The 27,457-nt window shown below is 42.8% G+C and overlaps 1 protein-coding gene across 3 annotated transcripts in view; it reads right to left on the bottom strand.

Annotated features, from left to right (window-relative positions):
* Positions 1–19,382: 19,382 nt before the first annotated feature.
* uacab (uveal autoantigen with coiled-coil domains and ankyrin repeats b) overlaps positions 19,383–27,457 on the bottom strand; it is a 38,239-nt gene continuing 30,164 nt past the window's right edge. For all 3 annotated transcript variants that reach the window (XM_053442674.1, XM_053442836.1, XM_053442756.1), the window contains 9 exons: positions 27,309–27,416; positions 26,927–26,959; positions 26,611–26,703; positions 26,192–26,222; positions 26,025–26,074; positions 22,944–25,649; positions 22,541–22,693; positions 22,219–22,284; positions 19,383–21,825 (listed from right to left, as the gene is read on the bottom strand). In XM_053442674.1, the coding sequence (XP_053298649.1) occupies positions 21,754–21,825; positions 22,219–22,284; positions 22,541–22,693; positions 22,944–25,649; positions 26,025–26,074; positions 26,192–26,222; positions 26,611–26,703; positions 26,927–26,959; positions 27,309–27,416 (3,312 nt within the window). In that variant the 3' untranslated portion in view covers positions 19,383–21,753. The remainder of the gene's footprint in view (positions 21,826–22,218; positions 22,285–22,540; positions 22,694–22,943; positions 25,650–26,024; positions 26,075–26,191; positions 26,223–26,610; positions 26,704–26,926; positions 26,960–27,308; positions 27,417–27,457) is intronic.

The raw sequence follows: 27,457 nt of genomic DNA, 5'->3' as shown, positions 1-27,457 counted from the left end.
ATTTCACTGCCACATGCAAAGTAAAGTGCATGAGTAATAGGACCTCAAGACATTGAAAATAAATGTTGTTATCGCAATTGGCATAAAGTGCGATGATTGACATCGACAAGCAAGGGCTGCCGTCCCAATAATCTCACCTTAAAAGGAATTCACGAGGGCGGTCGGCCTCATTTTCCCCTCTAAGGTTTGTGCGTGTGTGCATGCGTGTGTTACTAAGAGGAAGAGCGTGTGGGTACACATTCGTATATGTGCATGATTGCGTGTGAAATAACTGATGGAGGAGTGGGTGCAGGAAAGACAGACGGCGAAACAACATCAAATATCTTATATTCACTCGTGGGCTCGCAGACAAAAAAAAGTATTAATCAAAAGGAAAGCAGAAAAGGGTTATTTTCAGTTCTCCTGTGTTCAGACACCAGGGCGAGTGTAAGAGAAACTAATGACACATAAGAAAACAGCCCTCTTTAGTCCCATTAGCGCTACTGGTAATGAAATGAGACCTTTAACACAGCAGTGTAAATTCCCTTCAGCTCCGGGTGCTAACCCATTACACATCTCTACAGTTGCCCTTAATCAGCACTGGTCCAGTGTGTTTGTGTGATAAATACTGGTTCATTTTAAATGGATGCTTCCTCTTAGCAAACTGCCAGTTAGCAAACAAACCCAGCCACAAACTCCAGTGAGCTAATTGGTTTGTGAGTGGAATCACAAACAAACACACACATGATGTAAAGAATTGAACTAATGCCAGTATAAAGAGACATATTGGTGATGGACAATATTACGTTAAGAGTCTGACAATTTTCATCAAAAGACCAAATACATGTCGAGGCATCTGTACTTAAGATGCAGAAAATTCTCTCTCAGGAAGCGACGTCTGGAGCAGTACATGCCTGTCGCATTCCTAAATTGTTTTTTTGTTTTTTTTATATATCTGAGCTGGTATCAACCCCCCCCCCCCCCATCTCCTTTGGCCCAGCTTTTATTGTAACCCCATCTGTCACAGAGAGATAGACATCAACAATTCCCCTTTTATATATTGCAGAAATGCGGCTGGATTCCTCACACGGCAGCCTTGTTTACTCTCTTGTAACATCGGCCTTGTTTCTGCGTCTTCTTTTATTTAAATCTGAGTGCTTGTGAAGATAGGGGAGAACGGATGAGCAATTCTCTGGCAGGATAGGAAATTAAGCTTCCTGCTTTTTATTGGGATGCAGGTGGGATCACACGACGCTGCCGAGGATGTGCGGCTTGTGGGAGGAAGAAGAAGAAGAAGAAGAAGAAGTAAAACCCTGGTGGCTTTGTCACGTGTCTCTCGTCTCAGATGAACATGTCTGTGAACATAAAGGCTGTAGCTTTCTTTAATTAAAACATTCAATGCAATTATCTCAAACTTACATTAATAAATTATTAATTTAAAGGAAAGCTGCTTTTGATGGTTTTGGTTTTAATATTTTTAATTTGCTTCTTTAAGTTTTAGAGGCCATCTAGGAATATGGTAGATTTGCAATGGCTATTTTATTTAAAAACAAATCATTAAACAGATTAATTGATATACACATGTACACACACAATAAACGTTAATATTAATACACATGAAAAGACAGAGGCTTAGATAGGACTATAGGAGGAAAGACACCGGGACATTAAAGGTTACATCCAGCGTCTTGAAGGGAGTTATTTTAATAAATTGCCTGTCACTCACTGAGATGGTAACATCACTCACGCTGCTCACTGTAACATCAGCATTGCCAGGTAGCAATCTGTATTCAGCCACTGCAAAATGATTTCCTAAAAGCTTTCAGAACTATCTAAATAGAGAAAATATCTTTGGAGAGTACAGCGTCAGTGTGACCTTTTCCTTTAAAATGACTATTATCTTGGCTTGATGTGGCGACACCGATGACTCAAGAGTTTTACAAGAGAAATGACGCTGTCGCAACGAAGCTTGGTTGTGGGTCAGACTTGAAATGACACACAGGAGGGCGAGCGGTGCAAAAAAAAAGGGAAGCTGAGGTCGAACAGAGGCTCATGGGATTAACAGAAAGTCCAGTAAGAGAAAGAGTCATTATGGAGTAAGAAGAAGAGACAGCGAGGAGAGAGGCTCGGAGGACGCAGATGAGAGGGAAAGGAAGGAGACGAAAAGGAGAAACGAGAAAGGGGAAGTGAAGAGATGAGCAAAGAAGTGGGTGTGAAATGAGAGCTGAAGTGGTCATTTTGTTGGGTATTAGTTTAAGCATCATGTGGTTGTGGCGAGTGCACATGGGCGTGAAAAGCCGGTTGTGAAACATGCTGACCCAAACCCACCATGTTCCGCAAAAGTTAAAAGTGGTTCGCGCAATGAACATTCCAGTTTATGAACATGTCATGTTTCCCTTTTTTCCTTTTAGCCCCAACACTAAAGAATCAATGGGACCAATTGCCACTGCTTGTACTTAATCATTTATTCATCTTTTAAAGAAGATATCAGGCTTTGTCAGTTCTATTTACTTTAATGTGTTAAACAAGAATTTCCTCCACCAAGAAGCTTTTTGTATGTTTGTTAGTTATTTTTCATGAAACACCACTAAACGGGTTTCTATACAATGTTGCCCTCACTTGCACCAGATTAAGAGTGAAAGACAAGTTCCCACGTGTAAAGCATTGAGAGGCACTTGCAGGTGTGAGCACAAGTGCAGCTGAAACTATGAGGACCGACTGTCTGCGTGGACGGTAACAACTTTATGGATGGAAGCACAGGTGAGCTCTTTGCAAACAGCACCACACACACACACACAATGCAGCAGTGGAGCAAAACACCACGTTAGAGATCTCTGAGGTTATTGGGAGAACTGGTGCAATATAAAACTGCGGCAGCACAAATAACAATATGGTGAGCTGCCACAGTCTAGATAACTAATGGGAGGTACAGCTTTGAAATGCAAGATGAGCAAAAGCCGAGGCGGAGGTATCCACCATCAGAATCGGGTAAAGTTAAAAACCCAGAGTGCATATAGAGAGCCCCCCCCCCCCCCCCCCCCCCCCCCCCCCCCATAGAAAACACTGAGGGAGACACTAATGTGAGAGCAGAGGCCATAGGGATCAAGTGTTGTATCATCCGTTCATCAATATGATGTTAAATGGAGAAACATGACAACCCAGTGTTCTGGGGTTTCCCTCTCACCAACTCAAACAACCACACAGACGCTAATCCACAAAACTGTTTTCCTCACAAGACAGGAAGTAATGGAGCAGAATGAAATTGGCCGACGCCATGATGCAACAACTCAACAGGAATATTAAACCCTCCCAACGCCACCAGACTTAATTACTTTCTCACTGGTAGGGTGCGATGTTTGCATCACTGAATCTTAACACTTATTTCCGTTTCTCAACAGCAATGAGTCCAGAACGCAGCCGCCACCCCCCCCGCCCCATGACCGCCTCTGCAGCCCACCATAAATCCTTAACGACAAACTCTATAAACTTCTCCGGGTTTGAATATTTATGGGTGCCTGTGGTTCCCCAGAGTGCCATTTTCCGTCTGGGGCTCAACCCATGACAGGAACTTCTCTGGAGCAGCTCTGACCTGTTACAGCTCTCATGGTGGAAAGAGCTTGTGAACACAGACGCGGTGGTCTACCCCGGCCTGGGCCATAAACAAAATGGCCCCCCTGCGGTATAAGAGAAGTAACATATCAGAGTTTATACAAATACCGAACACGAGCATGAAGGAGCCTCTTCCAGCCGCCTGCAGCTCGGACTCCGAGCTTCCTGGCTTTAAGTCTTTTAATCAAACAAGGAGTAAAAAATCACTTCAAGCTGTTTCTTCTCATTACCAGATCTTTTTAGGAAGTTCAACTTCCTACATGGTTCAGAGACAGAGCCCAAGCCACCATTAAAGTTAAACTTCCAGGATGAAAACTTGCCAGTGTCAGGCTACATTCACTTTAAAATATACAAGCTTCTAATTATACCCTTTGTGACCTCGGAGAAGAAGACGACCTTGAAGTTATACACACGTGAGAAGAAGTCGTGAAATGTGAAGTTGCACATAATGTTGCCAAAGATTCACTTTGACTTTGTAGCAACCACGATGAAAAAATAATATGTCCCTGGTATTTTCAATATCAAGAAGTGCCCAAGTCTTCAGCCCACGTTCACTCTCTTACCCTTTCACGCTCAATCTGCCCTATGAAACAAATGCAAAACTGCAATAATTTGGTCATAGGTACAATTGGCTCAATGTGCGGAGAGTGATTGATCCTGAGTTTAACTGCACTAACCACCTGGACTGTATGAAGAGTGAAATTACATTTCTCACACTGGGGAGCACCTGACCTTTAAATGTTAAATCAGTTGTAAACATAATGTACAAAAGCTGGGTTTGGTTGATATTATGTTACATGTTTAGATTTGTTCCCTTTTCCCATGGAGTCAAAATTAAAGTTAAATAATTGGGTGAATGAGAAGTGCACAGACATGTTTACATCCCTAAAGCCGTTTCCCTCTGGGGCCAAATGTTTTTGTAGTTATTAGAAGAAGATTAGAAGATGAGTTATCAGAGATTAATAGAAAATGATTTGATATGAAGAACTGTTGAATCCTCACAATCTGTCTTTGGGTCATAAATTATAGTTTCTCCAGTTTTTTTGGCCAGAAATAGTTTTTGCATCCATCATTTACTCGTGGGTCACAACGGGGGGGTTGTGACTTCCCCAGACTTTACTTCAAATTCACTACAAACACAACCACATGTGTCATATCTTTTTGTAAATGCAGCATAAAGGAGCCTTTTACTTGTGGTTTGATGATGAATTTGTTTCTTGATTCGACTTCACATCCCTAGGAGAACCACTACAAGCAGATCTGTTCTCGGGGCCTCGGCAGCCTTCAGCGCCTGTGGATAATTTGAGCACAGGAAACAGATCCCCTGCGTCACCTCGTGAAACTCTGACACCGCACAGAGCGGACACAGACGTTTTACTGTGCTCTCACCTGTTTGCAGAAGTGTTAACACGTGGTCCGGAGGAGGCGGCGCAGCCGGTGCTACCGTCTGATCTTAAAAAAAACTCCGACCTCCTTGGTGAAAACGCTGAAATAGATTTTTACAAGTCTCTTAGCCCCAGACCCCCCCCACACACACACACACACTTCTCAGTGCTAAATTATCACTTTTAACTTTTTCTGATAACTTTCACTCTTCTGTAATAAAAGTCTTTCCCCCCCCAGTTCCCTCTCTGATTCATAAGTAATATGTCTTTAAGGGGGAAAACAATATGGAGGTCTGCCAATACTCGGCTTGCGAGTAATTTCCCCGTGGAGTTGGTGGATGTATTAAGCCAATCTGACTGAGCTGGAAGTTAATGTGCGTTAGATTCTGAGAGGAGGGTGGAGGAGGCAGGTTGGCATGTGTGTGTGTGTGTGTGTGTGTGTGTGTGTGTGTGTGTGTGTGTGTGTATGTATTAACTTGTTGACATGATTGCAATAACCCAGATGCCGATGATACTCAGCCTTCCCTCCCAATACACTGCTGCTTTTTTCCTCCCAAATCCTCGATCGGATGCTAAGTAACTGAACTAAACAGTTTTTTATATTCTGTTTCCCATTTGAATCCTGTGGTGAGCAGCGAGGAGTTCATCAACAGCCAGTGTGTCAGTGTTGCGGGGCAATTATGAAGAGCTGCTCCAGCGAGCGTGAGATTTCCACCGACCAATCATCCGCAGCCTGCACCGACCTGCTGTTTTTGAGCTCTGGCCCACGGTAACATTAACCTTGTAATGCTAACATAAAAGTTCACAGAGTGTGAAAGCTTTGATTGTCCGCTGCACTCTCTCTCTCCTATGGCAGCCATCCCCCGGCTCTTGAGTGGCAGCTCTGACAAGCGCAGGAGGAAATAATTTAAAGAGAGTGTGGTTTAATGTTATCGCAGAGTTAGAAAAACATCTCGGTGAAATATATATACAGTGCACTTCAGTCGGCCGGCTCATGTGGAAAAGATTAATGTGTGAATACAGAAAATGTCGGGGTTGGTGTCGGGCGTCTGGGCTCCGACCTCGTCACTCACCGGGAGCAAACACGCACTCTGCACTGCGGGGACTGGATGGTTATAATCATGAACCCCCCCCCCCCCCTCCCCACATCACCACCGACCAAAAATAACAAATTAGATGCAGAGAACCAGAACCGGCCGTTAAGTGGAATCGAGTCTGTGTAGGAAACAAATGTGTCACTGAAACTGTTTCTTTCCTTCCTCCAGACATAACCTGTGGATGGGCTCTTAGAGGACTGTAGCAGGGACTGGTTGATTCCTCTGTGTGTTGTGTGAAAGAAAAATCAACTTCCTTCCAGAAAAAGAAAAATTACACAGCTTTATCACAAAGTAATATTTGCCTTCATTGTTAAAGTACTCAAGACAAAAAGCTCAAATAAAATATATCAACAGGAAAATCAATCTACTGAAATAAGGACGAGTGTATAAGGACATTTATGTAAAACTGCTGCAGGAGAAGAAAACACAAAGTTCAAGACTTCAACATCTCTGTCTAGAATTATTTGAATCCACAATATACGACAACAATTTATTTTATTAGTAGTAGTAGTTTAATAATGACTGATCCGGTTTCCAACTGAAAAATCTGTATCTACAAACACACACAGGTTGTCAAATCTATACATTGACTGTATAATATCACAAAGCTTTTTTATTAACTCTACCTCCGTCTAACCACACATGCACCAGTTGCCTGTTACACATCAAATAGCGGAGGCCCCTTTGAAATACAGCTCGGGCACAATCAACTATTTTCAGCACGAAGGTACCGAGCAGATCAAACACTGCAGGAGTTTATTAGCATCCAGAGTATCTCTGCTATCAACCGATGGATAAATAATTTATAGCTTTTACCCAACTGATGTCTCGCAAGGAACTAGAATGCGAAACCACTCGGCTGGTTTCTGGAACAGAGAGACTTTTACACACAAGAGACAAACAGACGACTTGAAGCCCGGCGAGGTAAAGGCTGCATCAGGTTTCTTATGGTGTTGAGCTGGAGCGACTTCCTCGTGGCCACTTCAAGAACCTGGGAGAGCAGCAGCGTCTCACCGGCAGTGTTTGCCTCCATCTCTTTGTCGACATATGGATGCTGTAATACACAAGGCGCCGTGCCGAGTGTTCTTCGTGATGATTGGAGCAGATGTTGTGGGACAGGAAGCTGAGGCATTGTGGACAGAATTTAGGACCAGGACTCTTCCTATTTGCCAAAACTGATGCGAATGTGTGAAGCCAGGGAATCTTCAGTCAAAGTGAGTCCAAAATAATTATCGGTATGTGAAGCTAAGAGCTGCAAATATTTGAAATAATTTAATGGAAAACAAGATCCACACTCAGAGCACATACCTCCACCAAGGCTGATCCGCTGCTCAATCACCATATTGCATATTGATGTCAGATATATCACAGATATCATCACTACACATGCCAAATAATTTTTGGGGGGATCTGAACCAAATTCTAATTTATAAGAATCTGTCCCTCAATATGCCGGATTAATTTTTCTCTCCATCAAGATCCATGAATTATTTCCTGGGAAAACAAAGAAAATGTCCCTAAAAAATAACGTAATAAAAAAAAAGTATCCTCAGAATATTTGGGTTCTTTCTTGTTCTATAACACAAAAAATGAAAACATAACCTGCTTGGCGGAGGACACGACATTGTGGAGATGAAGTGTATCAGGCGCATGCAGTTGTGAAAACAGTGTTGATGAACTTACATGTGCGTGACAACAGGGAGACATGTTCCGATGGCAGCATCAGAAACGTCTCTGGAGATGCTGGGTCAGGAAACAGCAACTACACAACTCTATGAACCAAACTAGTGTCACCAGATAAATCTACAATTTTTATTTTCCCGGAAATCACTTTGCTGCTTCAAAACAGCAGTTAGGCTGCACTGTCACTGGAGAACAAGATGATGAGTGCCCAATGATTTATTTTTGTTCTATTTCAGATAATGAAAGAATTTGTATGTCATTTGTTCTTTGTGTGTATTTGCTTTTAAAAGGGTTTAACCTGAGCCAAGCCATATGTGGAAAATTATATTAATCATGACTTCACATAGGGTTAGTAACATAGAGCTGTTAGACTATGTTATACAAGTTATTGTACTTTTAAATGGAATCGGATCAGTACTCGGGAATCGGCCGATACCCAAAGTCCAGGTATTGGAATCAGTATCGAGAAGGAGAAATTGCATCTGAACATCATTAATTACAGGTGACAAATTATTAAAATATATTATTAATGAAGTTCATTAAAAATCACTGATACAGAAACTTAGTATTGTCATTTTTTAACCGCAGGTCGACCCCTTTGTTGTGTTAAGTGCAGACGTCAGGAAAAATATCAGCTACTGTGAAGGTAATTATAGTAACTAAAGATTAACGGTGTAAGATTTGACTGTAATGGTTTGATCCCAGCAGGTGATATTCAAGGCCCCATTACAATACACAGGTTTTTCTTCTCAGCTCAAGAATGGACTTCATCCCTGATCACAGCACTGACAGTAGTTCAGTACCTGCAGCAGTCGGATCCTGTTCCAGCTCCGACTTTAACCACAGAGGTGTAACTTCAACAGCGAGGAGTTTAAATACAAATGAGGGATTAAAGAGCCTGAGAGAGAGAGAGAGAGAGAACGGAGGTGGAAAGAAAAAAAAACACACAGCGCGCTAATCTAATTAAGATCTCAATCACTCAATTAGTCTGGAGCAGGAGAAACAAATGGCAAATAAATTCTTTCATCATAACAACCGGTTTAATTGCTCCAAGACGGAGCACTGACATCTGGCATGTCCCCTCCAGACTGCTGAGAGAGAGAGAGAGAGAGAGACACACACACACACACACACACACACACACACACTTTGGTACAACAACATGAAGGGATTGGGCGGGCGGGATGACTGTGCTCTCACTGAGCCCTGACTGCGTTTATGAGCGTGAAACTGCCCGAGTGCTCTGGAGCAGCGGCCTGGTTTATCCATCTGCACTGCAGCCACATGGTCAGTGGAGAGTGGTTGAATTAATGGGATTGGGGGGGGCCCGTTTTTCTCATGAGAGCTCGGCGTTCAGACGCAGAATGAGGTCACCGGCGCTCGGGGAACGAGGAGATGTGGTTTAAGGTCGACACACAAACATGCAGCCGGGTCGTCAGCAGACAATCCCACAGAGTTTGTGAGGGACAGGAACCGGCGGCCCGAGGTGCCGTGCCAAAGAAACAGCACTTCTCTCCCCTCCGCCGCGGCTCCTCCGCCTCGCTCTCTTGTTATGAGTCTGTTTAACCACTTCCTCATGCTGCTGGCAGAGAGGTCAGGGTTCAGGCAGGTCCTCTGACAGCCAGAACAGGCTGCAATAACAAGAGGGCTGGAAACAAGAATCCTCTTTTCATTTACTCTGCTCAGCTACTAGCCTTTTTCTTTTTTCTTTTTCTTCTTCTTCTTCTTCTTCTACCCACAACCTCTTTCCTGTCCTTCCTGTATCCAGAAATCACACTTTTCAGTGAAGTGCTCTCAGAGGTGGCCTGGTTATTTATGGCCTGTGTGCACGTCAGCGTCGTCCTCACGCTCCATCTGACCCGTGTCTCTGAGTGGAGGAAAGGTCAATGTGTGAAAATCATCTGGACGTGTTTATGAAAACACCCAAACAGCCGCAGATTGGCGTTTCATGCAACAATCAGGGCGTGTTTCACAACAATGATGAAATCTGTGAAAACGATTGTAAATAATTAAAACGGTTGAGCGCCTGCAGCGTCACTGATGGATGCTGCTTCCCTGAGCTCATCCCTCATCAGCACAGTCTCCAGTGAGGGTGACGGCACCGTCACGGAATCAATCCACTCGTTCTGCTGCTGTGAAAGTGGAGCTCGCCGCCATCAAGCAGGGAACAGACGGGGTTCTGCTGCCCTCTGCTGGTTACGACTGAGGCTGCAGCTGGGATGGAACTGAAAACCTATCACCATAATATGCACTCGTCAAAATAAAACAGTAAACCTGCACATGAAGCGTAAATCAACTTCTGATAACATTTTCTTTTTAAATGACATTAATGTGTCCTTGCATTATTTTTGTATGTTGCACCTGTAGCTCCTTTTCCCCTTGAGGTAAAAATGTGCATTAATTTACTGTCTGCGTTTGTATAAAATTATTATGTGGACGTCATTAAGATTTTTTTAAATTCCAGAGAACAAAACATTCCTCATATGTAAAGCTCAAAATGTACATTTGTGATAGCTCTTTCCCTGGTTTCTCTTAATTCTAGTTTTTTATTATTGTAACAGGTGGTGCTTAGTGTTGTTATTCTTTTCTTAATACGTTTTTATGTTGTGTTTTTACTTGTGTGTTATTTATTTGAGAAGCACTTTGTTTTGAGAGGTTCTACATAAATAAAATATATAAAAAATTGTGTTGTACGTGAACAAACAAAACAATGACAAGATGCAGATTAATGTCAAATTTAACGGTTAAATCTATTAAGTCCAGATTTCTTTGTCATTAGGTTATCATCACTTGATCTTAGGAATTAATGAAAATTGTATTTTTATCGGCTGATGTAGCTGTATCAGAATCATTCTTTGTGTACTTTGTATGACCTCCCTGTGTTGTGTGTGTTTTTTCTGCATGTGCTCCTGCTTCCTCACACAGTCTAAAGACATGCAGATTGTTGTTAGGTTGATGAGAGACGATTCTAAATTCAAACTGTAGGTGTGAACCTGAGCAGTTGTCTCTGAATGCTGAAGCCCTGTCCAGGATGTTACCCACCTCTCGTCTAATGTCAGATTGGCTCCAGCTCCCCCGATGGATAAGCAGTATAGATAACAGATGGATGGAATAAATAATACATCAAATCAGAAAAAACTGAGGGAAACACGGCTTCAGTTGGTACCGCGTTACCATCTGAGGCATCAAGTGACGATCAAATCAAATGAGTCTGACAGGAACTAGAAAAACAACAGAGAACAGATGCAGTGTGGTGCCGAGCGGCTGCTGGGATTAGATGCTGGAGTTGTTTTCATCGCTGAAGTACCAGATGTTTACATTTGATCCTCCGGCAGCAGGCAGCAGCTCACAGTCCCACAGGGAGCATGTTGGTATTAATAGGTCCAAATTGTGTGTATCATACATAAGTCGGATAAGTGGGTCAGAGATGTGGTTGCATCGACACTCCAGTGGGTCGGCTGGCGGCCTCAGAGGTGTGTTTGCACATTTCTGGCGAGGGTGTCCATCGAATGGCTTTGACCTCACAGGTTGGCTTCAATATTAGTTGTGTGGATGATATATAAATATTTCCCTTTGGTCTCCCCAAGGGCGAGATATCTTGGCAGGGGAAAAGCTCTCTCTGAAGTGAGGCCATGAAAGTCAGGTCTGTGAGATGCTGGCTTCCTTGCACACACACAATTGACTGTGAAACACACACTCACAAACACACACACACACACACACACACACACACACACACACACACACACACACATACACACATACACACACGCCTCTGCAGATTGTCAAAGACAAATAACCCAGATCAGGTGAACAGGAGCACTTCCCACGAGACTACAAACTGAGATGGTGGAAACCTCCAATCACTGTGAATTTGCATCAAAGCTCAGAGACAAAGAGGCAGTCAACTCGCAACCCGGCCGAGATCACAGAGACGCAAACACTTCAGTATCCTGCCATGAAAGCAACAATTTGAAGAACACTCTGTGTTTTGAGCCACGACTCGCCCCTAATGAGGAGAAAAGGGCATCAATTAAATACGGATTCTGCTCAGTGGGAGGAGACGTTATGAGGTTAAGTGACAAGACGTGTCTTTTTCTGCCTGAACATCAAAGGTTAGAGTCAATGATTAAAAGAACGTGACATTCACTGAGTGGAAACATCTTAAAATCCAATTAGGACGTCCTCATTCATTTATTTTCTTCAGGTTTTTCTCCAGATAGATTTAAAAAGTGGATCATGGCGAGAAGGGTTCATTCTCTGAAGACGTATTCAGTTGAGTGAAACCTTTTCCCACCATCACATAATAATAGCTTGAATTGATATAGTTCCTTTCAAAAGACCCAAGGGCATGACTTGACATTAGCAATGATGGAAAAGCAGTTTATAAAAGTTTATAAATCGTATATCTTACCTAGAAACACTGAACGCAATGATGTAATCAAGACATACAGTTCAAACGTCACTGCAAAACAAGCAGGCGTTTGATGAAGACCAGAGTTTTATTAAATTAAGATAAATGTGAAGGTGGAAAATGTCCGTTTTCACACCTGAAAGTAGAAACCAAGGTTCATGTCATTGTTTACTTTTAATCTGGTAAGTTTTGGTTTCACATTGTTTAACGAGCACAGTAAAGACTTCTGTCTGATGGCTGGTCATCATCAACTACGTGAGCTGCGTCATGTGCTTGACATTGATTGTGCTATAATATAATTAGCTCATATCTTCATACTGTTAAACACATTGTATATTATATTTCATAAGATCATCGTTTGGTTTGTATTTGCTTTAATCATACCATCAAATATAACATCAAATAAATGCAGTACAATCAAGTAAAAAGTATAATATTACCCCCTGAAATATAAGTCAGTAATAAACCATGAGTATTTGAGCTCTGCCCTCAATTCATTAAAAATTTGGCTCAAAGAAAATCCAAACACGAGTTGTTGATTCTTGTTGATTCTACAAATGCCGACGAGAGGAAAAGATGAAGACGGACGTTTTACAGCCTGTTTACATCCTGTGAACTCCTGCCCAAAGAAAAGAGTCTCCCCTCTTTAAATATGTGTCTAATTAGATGGTGTGTGACAATATGGCCTCGTATAACTCGCTCAGCTCTTAACCGCCAACCGCCGCGTCCAATAAAGTTGATTTGAAGTCAGTCTGAGTAATTAATCTACTGTAGGCCCCGGCGAGACAATAACTCTGAAACCACGGCTGGGACAAGAAAGAGTTTTTGAGTGTTTGACCCTTTGACCTCTTGGCTACTGAAATCCCAGCTCTGGTGAGGAAATGAACCCCTGAACCACTTCATCATCATCAGTTCACTACAAAGCAAAACCCAAAGCCAAGCCAGCGTCAGGAAGAGAGGCGGCAAATTAGACCAGGACGTGGACGCTGTATGAAATCAAACAGGGACTGTTGCTGGGTCAGTTAAAGAACACCAGATTTCTATAACCTTAATATTTCAAACACAAATCGTCTTTCCAGATATCTAGTTATACCTGACTGTATTAATTCCCATGATACTCGAATGATACTTGCTTTGACAAGTACTTGAATCTACGCACCAATCCGATAGCACGTCTTTAAAGTATATCAGTTTCACAAAGATAAAAACTGCTACTTTCCTGTCCCAGAAATCACTTCATCATCATCTTCTCTCCAAACAGCAGTACTCCCACTGACAGGTTCTATTTTTAGAGCGGCGAAGAAGACGTGATTTCTGGTCCTGTTGCGTTAAAATGTCAGAAATATTGGCAACATATTTCACTCTAGAAAGTCCCACAAGTGAAAACAGATTTCAGCTTTGAGGTCTTCAAATGGTTTAACCTGAGCCAGGCCGGACAGCAATGATAGCATCCACACTTCTAAACAGGGCTAGTAGCATACAGCTGGTAATATAAGTTATATAACTGTTATATTACGATCAGTACTGTGTAGAGGCTGATTCCTGAGATCTCACCTGAGTCGGCAGCTTTCCTTTGCTTTTTACGAATCCTTACATCAAGTCACAGCTCATAAGCTTCTGATTAGAAAATCCCCTCTTTTCATCCCCTCTTATTGATCTCACATGGTTTGGTCACAGGCGGCAGCTGGTTTTGGTTTGGAAAGTTCTAAAAGCCCACTTTACACATCCTGTGGAGCACTGACCGGGAAACAGACGCGGTTAGTGCTCTAACTAGCCGGTGGACACGGTGCAGCGTTTAGAGGCTTAGCAGGCAGAGATTTCCCTCAGGAGTTGGCAGAGACCAGAACTTAAAGAGAGGGAACATGAGAGCTCTGTTTACCAGGTGGACAGAGACTGGACACTTCTGCTAACAAGGTTTTCATATCAATAATGAACAGTTAGTCCCGAGCTGGAGTCATAGCTTGGCTGTTCCAAGCTGTGAGATACTCTAGCACATAAACCATGTAAAACAATATGATATTAACTTTTCTTTTTGTCTACAGATCAGACAAACAAGATAAGCCTCTTTCAACCAGCGACTGAACTTCGGATAATCTCCTGACATTATCCGGAGGGGCCAGAACACAGCAGTCTAAGAACGTAATCGTCCGAATCCATTGCTGCAGACATTCTCTGGAGTTGTTCCTGCCAGCCTTGAAGATTTGTCGAGCACGAGACACACACAAAAATCGGAGGAAACAAAAATAATACAAATGGACATAACAACGCTGAAAGCCGACAATATTTTACGCTTTGAAGACGCGATCTTTGCAGTGCTCCGGGATTTTGTGTTGTTCTGAATGTGTCTGATCAGAGAATCTCCTGCTACATTCTTCTTGTGTGAAAGGCAAACTCCGGAGAAAGTCTGGACCCAATTGTGCAGACTTTTCCAGAGTTCATGTCTGAAAACGACTATAGTGTTTTAATTAATAAGAATGTTGTATCCTGTTTTTTTAATTCATACACAAACAGAAAAGGGGATTTACAGAGACCACTCATTCCCAAATGCAGTTTTCATCTGTCCTACATTGTGGGCCCTGGCCTTCCGACAGTGAAAATGCTGTTGAAGCGATACATTCAATTACAGCTACGGGACGTCAAAGCCTAAATATCCACACAGCTCAATTCTCTATCTGAATGTAAACTTATCCCCTTTAAATGTAATAAATCTTCGCTGTAGCTCCGAGCCATCCTTCACAGTGGCGGTCGGTTTTGGCTGAAGTGGCTTCCCAACCAGCACGACATCCTGAGTCACCGCAGCTGAAGACAGAGCAACTCCCAAACGCCAAATATCAAATCAGCGTCAGCCCTCCAGACTCGCAGCTTTTCATCCCGTCCTCATCACGGAATCAAACACAGCCCTTTTCCAACCGCGCTAACAAGCTCAAGCTAACACCCCCGGGCCCTAATGTCTTTAAGATGACTGAAGCAACCAGAAGTGGCCTCTGCCATGTTTCCAAGCACCCAGCAACCCCAAAAGCCTTATCCCATTAAACCACACGCACTGTCTCGTATGTTACGCCACAAACAGACGTGCAGAACTGGGGCGATTTTCCGTTTGAGAGAAAGGGATTACTGTGAAAAGAAGCGGTGGGAAGGATGACAGTTCGGAGGGGAGCGGGAGATGTGGCGGTTTTGGGCTCCATCTGTTTCTCGCTAAGTCAATGGAGGGAGGAAGAAAAGCTGAGCAGATACACTCAGCATTAGTGGTTAACCGACGACTAATGAGGGAAAAGAAAAACATTGGGCTCAGATGAAGCCGTTTAGCATACAGCGGTGTACAATGTCCTTACTGGGTTTCAAGGAGAGACGGCCAACGCTTACGTAAGCCTCATGTGTAATAACCGCCGGAGATAGAAAAGAGGTGGAGGCGTGCGTGAGCGTTTCAACTCGTCCTCACACATCTGTTTTAACGCACGTATCCCAAACATGTTCTTCCACACCTTCCACATGACCCAAGTGTCCGGGGCACTCAGCTCTGGTGTAGTCTCAGAATGTAAAGCTTGACCTTCTGCCAGGTTTTTCGGGGCTTGCGGGTTTTTCTTCGTTCCTCTGATCGCCTCTCCTCTCCTCCCCCTGTTCCCCCCCCGCCGCCGTCCCCCTCAAAGCTCTGGAATAAATCCTGGGAAATGAGAGGCCCCCCCCCTGCCCCCTCGCTGCTACTCATTCCCAGGTGTGCAAATCCCAGGTCAACCCAGGATCAGGCCAAAGTGTTAGAAAGAAGAATAATAAATGATGGCTGATCCAGAGTACAGGGGATAAAAGGTGAGAAAAAGGTGAGAAGTGGAAAAAGATGAAGAAACGAGATGAAATAAAAAAGGCAGAGATGGAGAACAGGCAGAGTGAGAAGTGAGCTGGTTTTAGGAATGTGACCCAGGCTGAAACCATTCAAGTCAAATCAGCACCATGTGTCCTCCAGAGCCTTATTATCCCATAAATGAACTTTATTGAGGCAACAAAGTGCTTCGGAGCTCTGCAAAAACATTAAAAAAAAGGGCCTCGCCTGTCTCGGCCCGGAGCCAAGAGCGGTCCACTTCCTAAGGGACTAATGAAAAAAAAAGAGGGCCCCCCCCCCGCCCGGCCTCGTGTTTGCTGCCCTCAGCGTGGCCTTACAGGCTGGCCGGACAGTACCGCCCGGGTAATGGCCTGTTAGTGACAGACACATAGTTAGCAATTACACCAGGGAGACAAATATGCCACAGACCTCTGGACTGACCTGACCTGTGGGATTAACCAGGAAGGAAGGATGAGAGACGAGAGGTAGAATGGGAGGAAGGAGTGGAGTGAGGGATGGAAAGAACAGAAAGGCCGACACTGCAGCAGCCTATCAGAACTCAAGGGGCCTGAAATGTCCCAGTTTCATCATGTTCTCATTGGTCGTTTGATTATCGGGTGGATGAATTAAAATTGTCAAATTCACCAATTTACACACACAAACACACCTAAACACTGCTGCTCTGTGCAAGGTGCTGGTTCAAAGTTTGGGGTCAAGTGTTTTCTGTCCAAAGACATTTCATTGTTTGGACTGGAGCAGCTGGGAAACAAACTAGCAACTCCAGTGCCAGGTTTTGAGAAGAGAGTAAATTTAGGCTGTTGGGCCCCCACAGGTTAATCTGTCCATGTAGGACAGGAAGGATGGAGATAAAAAACCAAGGTGAATAAGAAAGGAGGATTAGAAAAAACTATTTGACATGTGGAGTCTTCACGACAACAACAAAACAATCTCACGATTACTGCATGTTCAGATAAGAAGGCACCGCAGGAGCGGGAGGAGAGAGGAGCAGCTGCGGAGGTGGACTGCAGATAACAAATGTTCGTGACAGCTCACAGGACTGGAAGCAAAGATGTGGGCATGTATCTGATGTGTATATAACCACCCGGGCTGCTTCCTCAGCCAGTTTACCACTCGTGAGGCATGTGGTGGAGGCCGGGGCTTACTCCAACATAAATAACATCTCTGATCCTTCTGGGGATGACGAATTCTATAAAGATGGGATTCTTTGCGGCCGGGGAAGGGGTTACGACGGTTAACCAAATGGCCGCAAGTGGATGTATGGAACTGATTAGGACCCTGGAAATGAGATTAAAGAGAGATCTACCAACAGATTGAATTGTATTTGCCATGATTGCTGAGAACAGCTTATTCAGTGCAAACCGCAAAGAAGGGGGGAATCATAAAACCGAGGAAGGAGGAGGAGGAGGAGGAGTGCAGGGGCAGGAGGGCTGCCTATTAAACCCAGCAAGCGTTCCTCACCGAAATCAAACCCAGGACAAGTCTTGTATCAATTTGAGGGTGTGTGCCTGTTGTGTGTTTGTGTGAACACAGGATAGGACGAGGGATTCATTAGCTCGCACTCCTAAGCTTGGAGTTCTGCTCGAGGGCCGTATTAAATTATATTCTTTGTAGCATTAGTAATCTTGATTATCAAAAGCAAAGGCCAATTCTGCCATATTGTACCTTTTAAATGGAAAATTCCCCCGTGCTCAGTCACCATGCATGCCATGAATTTATCTGAAATGAGCTAACTGAAATAGCCCTGACGTCTGCGCTCAGCATCCTGCTGAAGAGCTTTAATGAAAAATAAATCTCGCGGAGGAAAAAGAAAAGAGAAGGAGACAAATCAACAGAGGCACGAGTTCAAAGATAAAAGTGAGAGCTCTGTGCCAAAGAGCTACTCGCTCTCATTCCTGGGTTGATTGTACTTAAAGTGAAACCACATGAACGAGCTGTTCCCACAGGGGCAGAGTGTGGGGAGCTAAAAACACACATATACTGTATGACCTGGAGCCCCCCCGACAACTCAGCAGGTCAATGCAACATGAAACATGAACTGAATGAGCTGCCGTCAACACATTTAATTCAGAAAAACAGTAAATCTGCTTAATCATAATTTACCTCATGATTAATAAAGTTGTGTTGTATGATTTGATCCCATTTGATCATCTGGCATTAAAGAAAACACATCTGCCATCAGATTTTGATTTAACTCTGTAAATCCTGATTGGTTCAGAAATGTGTGACGCCACATCATCAATTTCAAACCAATGAAAAAAGTTAGGACAAAAACACAAAGACTGAAATCTCTCATGTAAAAACAATCTGTTGGCAGAAGTTTCTTTCTTCATGTAAAACCACATGGCTCAGATAAAAATGCTGAATGAGACCGTTATAAAGAATAATAGCCCCCTGCAGCTCGTGAGGTTATATTTAGACACAGTGGTGCTTTAGGCTGAATAACGTCAACAACTTTTAAAACAAGCACATTTTATATTTTGTACTTGTTTGTGTCCTTACCCTCATTTTATGTATGTTGTTATTTCAACAATTGATGTGAAGCATTAACATGTAAAAGATTCTTTACACCTAAACTTGACCCCTAACCTCTCTGATGAGGCCGCTGCTGCTTCTCGTTGGCCACGAATCTGATATCAGATGGTAGTGATGAGGATGATGAGGATGATGATGATTCTTCCTTGCTGAAACGAGTCCTTACCTCTGGCAGTAGTTCCTCTTTCTCTTGTCTCCTCGCAGCCCAGAAAGAAAAAAAACATTTCTTGTGATGCCATTCTGTGTTTTTCAATATCTTGTGTCATTTCAGTTCTTCACGACAAACAATCACTTTGTAGTGACCAAGCTGTTAGCCGTTAGCTCACGCACCACCGCTAACATTGTCCGAATCTGGTCTAATGGAAGCTACTCAACACAAACTCCTCTGAGGAATAACTGTTTGTCCATTTCATCAGGAAGGTTTCTATCAGTGACGAGTAAAGCCAGACCAAAGCAATCCATCAATGAAGAGTCATGATTTTAGTGACTTTTTATTAACCATGCAGTGACTTATTGTGAAGAGAGTTTTGTGTGAACCTCTGATTTCATGCAATTTGTATGAAAACACTGTTTGGCATCGTTTTTACAGAGTTCTGGTGTCTGCGTCATATTTTGTGCAGGTTTATTGCTCATTATTTGTTCCTTTGTCATTGCATTGAACATGAGCATTGAAACGCTGCTTTTTACAACAAAAAATATGTTGAAAATTAGCATTTCAGTGTTTAATTTATGAATCATTCCCAGTCCCTGATGAAGCATGCTAGTATTTGCAAATTATTCAATGGTAACCAAGCTAAAAGCTATTTCAGTATTTCTGTGGTGATGTGATAACAAAATACACTGAAGCATTGTGTAGTTTTCTATGTTAGGCACTTTTATTAATTTTGTATTATTGATTCACAAACGCAAATAATGTTGAAAACAACAAATTTAAACAGTTTGGTATACAACGTATGTATATGTAGAGATTTAACTGGATTCAATTTACAGTTAATGTAAATAGCAGAGGGAAGAAAGTGAGAAATACCTGAAAAGAATTATTGCTACTCTCTAATATCTGCATGAAGTATAGTTTTCATTAACTATCTGTTGTTGTAAACAGACTTTTTGGCCACAGTATAAAAAGAGAAAGCAAAAACCTGGTAAAGAGTGTTAGCTTCAAAGGGAAAGACAGGAGTTCGTCAAAAATACTAATCGTTAAAGGGGATGTCTATCCTCATAACAAAGATCTGTTCTATTCCTATCAAATGGATTCCTACAGTAAATGTTACCCTGAACGTGTTTTGTGCCGTTCTACTTCCAGACCTGCTGAATATCACAATCGTCACACTGTAGTACATCAATTAAAGTAGTACAAGCTATGAAAAATATATCAGTGTAAAGGCACAAGAGACTCGCTCAACAATCACAACACCACTACACTACACCATCAAGACTCACAAAGAGCCGGCTCAGGGGAGCGCAACCATTGCTCCAGGAGAGCTGCAAAGTCCAAACATTATGTTTTACACAGAGTCAAACTCAAGCTAGAACATTTGTTGTAAATAACAAGTGAGTTTGGTTTGAATTAAGAAATGCAAAACAAGAGATTAGTCGTTAGCTATGTTTTTTATATTCAAAATTCATATCCTAATCATTTCTAATTGTTTTGCTTAGTGTTGACACAAGTGTGCAGATGTTCCAGCTTCCAAAAGCAACCGCTGCTCACCCCTGAGCCGCACTGATTACTACAGCTTCTATCAACCTGGCCAGCCAAGTCTTTCCACTAGAGGACACTCTGGTTTCAACAAAAGGACGACGTGTCACTGCAATCTGTGGGACACAGCAAGAGGTCTCCACTGCACCTCCACGACTCAAATCCAGCAGAACCTCACGTAACCAGACTTAACTGAGATCTCCATCCAACTGTCGACCATCTACCATAATGGCAAAGCAGGATTTTAGATTTGGAGGAAGTTCAGCTTTTGGGGTTATTGTGAAAATGTGCTACTTTGGACGTCCAGAGGACAAGAACTGCGCCGCACAATGTTTAGACTTAAAAAGTAGCTGAAGTGTTACAACAGACATGAACATGGTTAAAAAGGTAGGTTCACATTCAAAGAAACTCTGTACTCTGCTCAATTCAAAACCCACAAGCATTTATGTGTATATACATAAATGTAGATTCCCTCTTTAGTTCTACTCTAATGTCAGATGGATCTAACATGAATCTTATTTTCTGAAGTAAGTTAAAATTAGCTTTTCTTCTAAATAAAAGTATAAATATCAGTAAAATCTTCTTTATCTTCTTGATGAAAGTATTTTAAACTTGCAGGTCTACATTCCTTTTTTCAAAAGGAGAACAAAACATGGATGTTAGATTATCAAGGACAAGAAATTGTCTGTTCACCTCATTACTACATTGATAACTCCACCTACATTTTTTCATACATTTACGTTTTAATATTTTTTTGTTGTTAAATATTGTTTGCCTATTATGGATTGGCCACCGTCAGGTTATAAAGGGATCTGTTCACTTGAATAACTATATCATCCAATAGCTCATTGGAAGGTAGAACCCATGCAGGCTTGTGAGCATCGTATCAAGGTCAACTTGAAAAATAATGTGAACCAACCTTTACTATTCTAGCAAAAATGCTGTTAGATAGGAAAACGCTGAATGAGAACTGACTGTCATGTGGGAATGTGAAAAGTGGTCTTGTGTTCATGTCCATTTCACATTTCAGCTGATCTTTTCATGTAATCTGTGGAAGGTGTCCCACGTTTCAAATAACTTTCAAATATTACGGATTAAAGTCACAAAATAAGAGCAGAGATTTTCATTCCGAAAAGGATTTGACAGAAATGTACGGAATTGTATTTTCACAAACTGTACCAGCAACTACAAAGTGTTTTACATAAACAGTAGGTAGATGATGAAGTCAAAATGATTCCACTGGTTAGTCTGATACAAAGAGACTGGTTTTAAGTAAATTCCAGTTGGCTGTGTTTCTATAGAAGTATCACATTAGTATCAATCAATCCTGCAGTTATTTGTCTGTATCCACAACACAAAGATGATATCTGGGAACAATCATACTTCAACAAAATGAATTTCAGAACTTTGCCGAGAGACAAACACACAAACACACTGAGCACCCACAGGGGCCACAGCAAGGGACTCTGGGAAAATGATGAATCCGAGTCCGTCGGTAGCATCGTGTTTTGTCAGAGGAAGGTTCAACACACAAACTCCTGCCTCATGCGGATGATCTGCAGCAAGGCGGCCTGGACGTCCTCATCCATGTGACCCTGAGAGACCAACAACAAGGATTCTGTTAATCAATCGGTCACATCTTTGAGAAAAAATTGTTTAATGTGTACTCTAGGCTTTCCAACTTAGTCCATCTCCCATTCATTAACATGGAGGATGAGGAGGATACACCAACTGCAGCCAGCAGGTGGCGATCAAGGCCCAATAGCTTTACTGCTGGGGAGCAATTATTTCATAAGCCTATTTTGCCCATCAGCTGGCTGTCTGATGTTGTTGCTGGGAACAGTTCATTAAAAACCTTCTGAACGATGGAGCTCATTATATTTTAATTGAAACCCTTAACGAGAACGAGACAAAGTTTCTTAGTGGTCAGCATGCACTTTAAAATCTTAGAGAAAGAAATTACTCCAGTTGATCGATGAGGATCTTACCTGCGCTGCACTGAGGAGATGAGTTCGATAAATTGAAACCACCTCCCGGTGTTGCGTCTCAGCATCCTTAATGAGCAGAAGGGAGGGAGAAAGACAACAAGAGCATTCAGGGTTATTGCTTGAATCTATTTCTTACTAAGGTCTCACTACTAATGTGAGGAGATTTAAGGTTCTGAAAGTAATAGAAAATGAGAACTTATTATTGTCACCTATGCAGTTTTCCAGTCAGTCACTAACAGAGAGACATTTACCGTGCAGTATAAAGCAGGTTATCTTTACATAATATTCTGTATTGCATATATAAATCTGTGTGTCCACTCACAGCCAGCTGCTGCTGTAGGATCTTGATCTGGCCGTGGAGTGTGTCGATTTGCTGCGTCTGCCTCTTATTGGGTGCGTTGCTGGTGTACGCCAGCTGGGACAGACCGTTCAGCGCCTGCTTCAACCGCTCCACGTCCGTCAGCAACTCTGTGATCTGACACACAAACACACACAGATATAAAATTTCATATTGGCAGATTTTTCCTCACCACAAATTATAGTTTCTTTTCAAAATCTGCACATTTTAAGTTTTAGAATTCCCCTCTGGATCAATAAGGTTTACACATTTTTAATAGTGGATTATCACAATTTGAAAAACTACACACACACTGACTGCACCACAGTATGTTTAAACAATGAAAGAGTCTGTTTATAACTCAGCTGTAATGTCTGTTATCTCCTACCTTCTTGTCTTTAGCTTCAGTCTGCTGAGCTGACCTCCTTTGAAGGTCACAGATGGTGCTCAGCGACTCCTCGTATCTCTCCTTCAGCTCTCTGATTTCTCTCTCGATGGCACGTTCCTTCTCCTGGAGAGCCTCCCTCTCCACCCTGGCCTTGCTCTCGGCCTCTCGTGCTCCTGCAGCCTCCTGATGGGCCTCCTCACACTCTTCCGATAAGCTCAGTAGCTTGTTGCTGAGGTTGGCCACCTCCTCCTCCAGCTGCTGCTTCTCTTTCTTCAGCTGGTTCATTTGGTCTTCCTTGTAGCGAATCTCCTCCAGAGCCTGTGTGGCCTGCAGGAGCTCGGATTGCAGGGCGGACACATCTTCAGCCCTCTGGGCGTTGTTCTCCTCCTCCTCACGGAGAGCCATTTGTAGCCGAGCGACTTCAGCCTCCATGGCCTCCTCTCCCTTGGTCTGTTGTCTTTGCAGAGATGCCTGATCCCCGCGGAGCTCCTGCAGCTCTCTCTGTAGGGCACCAACCCTCTGGGCCTCCTCCTGCCGAGTCTCTATTGCTTTCTTGCAGTCGGACTGGGCTTGCTGCATGGCGTCGTTCAGGGCTTTGAGCTCCGTGTCATACGTTGATATTCGGGTCAACTCGGATTTCAGACGCTCCTGGAGATTCCGGATCTGAGAGTTGCAGAGAGCGTTCTGCTCTTGAAGATCGGCTTTCTGACGTGTGACCTCCTCGTGCTGCTGCTCTAATCTGACCAACTGCAGAGTCAATTCCTCAAATTTACCCACCAACCCTTCCTCCACTTCCTTGTGCTTTTCTCCAGAAACTAATGCTGTGTCCAGTCTTTGCTGAACAGATTCAATCTCAAGTTTTAGTTTCTCTTTCTCCTGCTTGCTGCCCTCTGCAGCAGATCGTTCTCTGTTGCACTTCTCTTCCATTCCCATGAGCTTGGCATGCAGCTCCTTCACCTGGGCACTGTGGGAGTGTTCTTTCTCCTCAGCTGCTGTCAGTGGAATAAACTTGGACTGAATTGCCTCCTGGATGGTATCAAGTTCCTTCTTCTGGGCCTCTAATTCTTGGGTAAGCTTTACTGTTTCCTCCTGCGCCAACTCATACATATCTGACACTTCTTTTGCTCTATTCTCTGCCTCAACCACAGCAGCGTTCAGATTGTCTGTGGTCGCTCTGTGGTCTTTTATGCTCATGTAGTTCTGTTTCACGTCTAACAGAACCTTTTCCAACTCAGCTTTCAACTTTTCATTTCCTTCTTTTGAATACTTAAATTCTTCCGCACTTTCTTTTCCCTTGGTCTCCAACTTCAACATCTCAGCTTTAACACTATCTAACGTGGAACTTAACTCCATCTTCACTTGCTCGTGCTGCTGTCTAGAAATATACTCCCCCTCCAAGCTCTGCTTCAGAGTCTGGCTCTGTGTGGTCAGCTGTACGCACTCTTGATCTCTGTCTTCACATTTCTTCTGTAGCAGTTCATGTCTCTTCGTCAGATCGGCATTCTGACTCTTCAAAACGTCCATTTCACTCTGGTTTTTCTCTCTGGCAGTTTGGAAACTCCTGATGTTCTCTTGCAGGGTGGCTCTCTCGGTCTGAAGCTGCTGGACTTGTCCCTCTGCTTTTCCGTAACGTTCACTAGCTTCCACTAGTTTGTCTTCTAGCTCCTCCAGAGCTGTGACCATGTTCCTCCGAGCGTCTTCGTGATCCTTTACAGGTATGTAGTACATTTCAATCCTGCTGTTGAGCTCATCAAGCTGTTCTCGTAGGATATCCCTTTCCTCCTCACTCTCCTCCACCTCTTGAATTAGGGCCTGGCTTTTGGCGGTCACATCCACCAGTTTTCTTTTCAGTGAAGCATTTTGCTCTTCGAGAGCCGCTCGTATCCTCTGGTGCTCCTCGGCTGACATCCCTCCTGATCCTCCCTGGGATGAGGGACTGTCAAGTTTTCGATGGAGATCTGCCACTTCCTCCAGCACCCGGTCGTAGTCTTCCCTGAGCTCCGCGAGCTGTCGTTCCTTCTCATCCACAGCATTGGTCAGCAGGTTTTTCATGTTGTCAAATTTCTCAGCTGGTACGGTGTTGCCATGTTTAGTCTGGCTCTCCTTCAACTTGGTTTCCATTTCTAAAAGGGCTTCGGCGAGTTCTTCTCGTTCTGCAGTCAGAACTCCCACCTCCTGGTTCAGACTCTCTGCCTCGGTTGCTAACTGGTTTTCGCTGGTCTTGTACTCCTCCAAGGCCTTCTCACTCTGTTTCAGTCGGTTACGAACGCGCCCCACTTCCGCTGAAGCACCTTCATACTTGGCTTTGACATCCTGGAGCTGGACCCGCAGTTCGTCTGTGGCCTGGCCGCCCATGTGTTCCTTAACAGCGACTACGTGGGCTTGGAGCTGTTTGACCTTACACTCAGAGTCCAGCATCCTCTTCTGGACGTCTCCCAAGGCGTCCTCGAGTTCTTGAATCTGCTGGTCAGCCTGCCTCTGGATGGCGTCTCGGTTTTGAACCAGCTCTTGGCACTCTCGGTTTTTACGGTTCAGGGCGGATTGAAGCCGCGCCGTCTCTTCCTCTGCCGCATGTTGTCTTCTTTTGACTGTCTCCAGTTCATGTCGGAGCGAATCCAGTTCACCAGAGAGGTCCCATCCTACAGCTGGCGGACTCTTCTCTCCGGCTCTGGACAGTGAACGCGAAATGGCAGGATGCTGGAGCAACTGCAGAGAATGAGGAAAAACTAATTCTTACCATTGCAAAGCAAGTGTAACAATATCATTATGTTATTTTAATGGAAAACCAGACACTTCATTTGAAAGTACAGAATAGCTGTTGATTCCTTTGTGATACATTCACAAAAGGTTGTTCTGGGTCGCCTCAGACTTTTTCCCCCATTTTAAAATGCAGACTGATTAGGTTTGAGATTGAGAACGAATTGAATGAGTCACACAACTCTTTTAATGAAGGAGACAATGAAACCCATCAGGATCTGAAAATTGTATTAGCAGCAAACAAAAAATGATTAGAGGCAAACTAACACCGAGTTCTGGTCATTTTCTACATCATATGTAACTGTTAATCAGATAAAAATGTACCTGATCAGAATCCAAGCTGTGAGTTTGTTTGATCAAAATGTTTTCTTTGCCTGGAAACACAAAAGTGAACAAACAAATCATTCAAACCAACTCATAATGTACTGGTGAGGTTTGGTATTACGGTTTGAAATGTGTCTTTATGATAAAAGAAATAGATGGAGACTAACCTTTGATAACAGACTGGCCAGAGTAGTCTCCCTGTGAATGTACACAGATACATATACTCATTACAAATGGCTGAAATTAGACTTTTTAGACTTAGAGAATACATATAACAGAACATTATGGCTGCAGCAGTGTAAAAAACGAACTGGAGATTTAAAATACATGCACTACATTAATAAATAGAAAAGATATATTATACATTTTCTAATAGGAGATGCACTCAGTTGCAAATGTTTTATAATTCAAGTAAAAAACTAGTTGAATAAAGTATATTTTAATTCTGATGTTATAAATACATTGCCCTGGGGAATATAGCCTCAAAGCAGAAAACATACATATATATATATATATATATATATATATATATATATATATATATATATACGTATACATACACATATATAATTATAAAGTCACTGACCAAAGTACTCCGAAGCTGGACTTTGACAGTCTCCGGGCCTCGAGCCCCTTCCTCTCGATCTTTGGCACTGAGCAACACTTTCAAGTGATCCTTCTAAAAAAAAAAGAAAAAAAGAAGTCAAGCAAGGGAAACTACACGTTAAGAAAATTAAAGACTGATTAAATAATATCTACAGAACAGCAGCGGTTCTTTGATGACACAACAGCACCGATATCCTTGGAAGATTGTTTTCACGACTTTATGTAGCTTTGCTTGAGTTAATATATGACAGTATAAGATTCTGATAAAACTCTTTTAAGGAGGAAAAGATTCGTACCTCTTTTTGAGTGTCTTCAGATGCCAATTTTTCCTGAAGATTAGAAAAAGAGGATTTATAACTAACAATACAGTATTTCAGTAAATGTCCTCATTCTCTTGTGAGTGTAAAGTGTTCTGATAGCTCATCAATTATGCTCAAAGAATGCAGCATTCTAAACATAGCAGGTGATGTTTTACAAAAGCAATCAGTGTTAGAAGCCTGCTCTGCCTACTCTTAAAGAAACACGGTCCTAAATCAAACATTATTGTCATTAGTTTGGCAGAACCTAAGACTACGAAATGATATATCTCAGCTTCCAGGCCTAGAGTGGGTCCTTCAGATCTGCCGACAGAAAACGATGTGCATTGGAAAAAGCCTCCTGTGACGGTGTATTGTTTACCTGTGAGAGCTGTTGCTGAAGTATGTTGACCTTATCTACCAGGGTCCTCTGCTCCTGGTGGTACTTCCTCAGACTTTCCTGCAGGGTGTTGTTCTGTTTCTCCAGGTCCTACAACACACACACACACACACAAATAAAGGTTTAAAGCT

The sequence above is a fragment of the Pleuronectes platessa genome, chromosome 1 (assembly GCF_947347685.1).
Source record: "Pleuronectes platessa chromosome 1, fPlePla1.1, whole genome shotgun sequence".
Lineage (NCBI taxonomy): Eukaryota > Metazoa > Chordata > Actinopteri > Pleuronectiformes > Pleuronectidae > Pleuronectes > Pleuronectes platessa.
The sequence above is the reverse complement of the archived record's forward strand: the minus strand, read 5'-3'. Positions and strand labels throughout refer to the sequence as shown.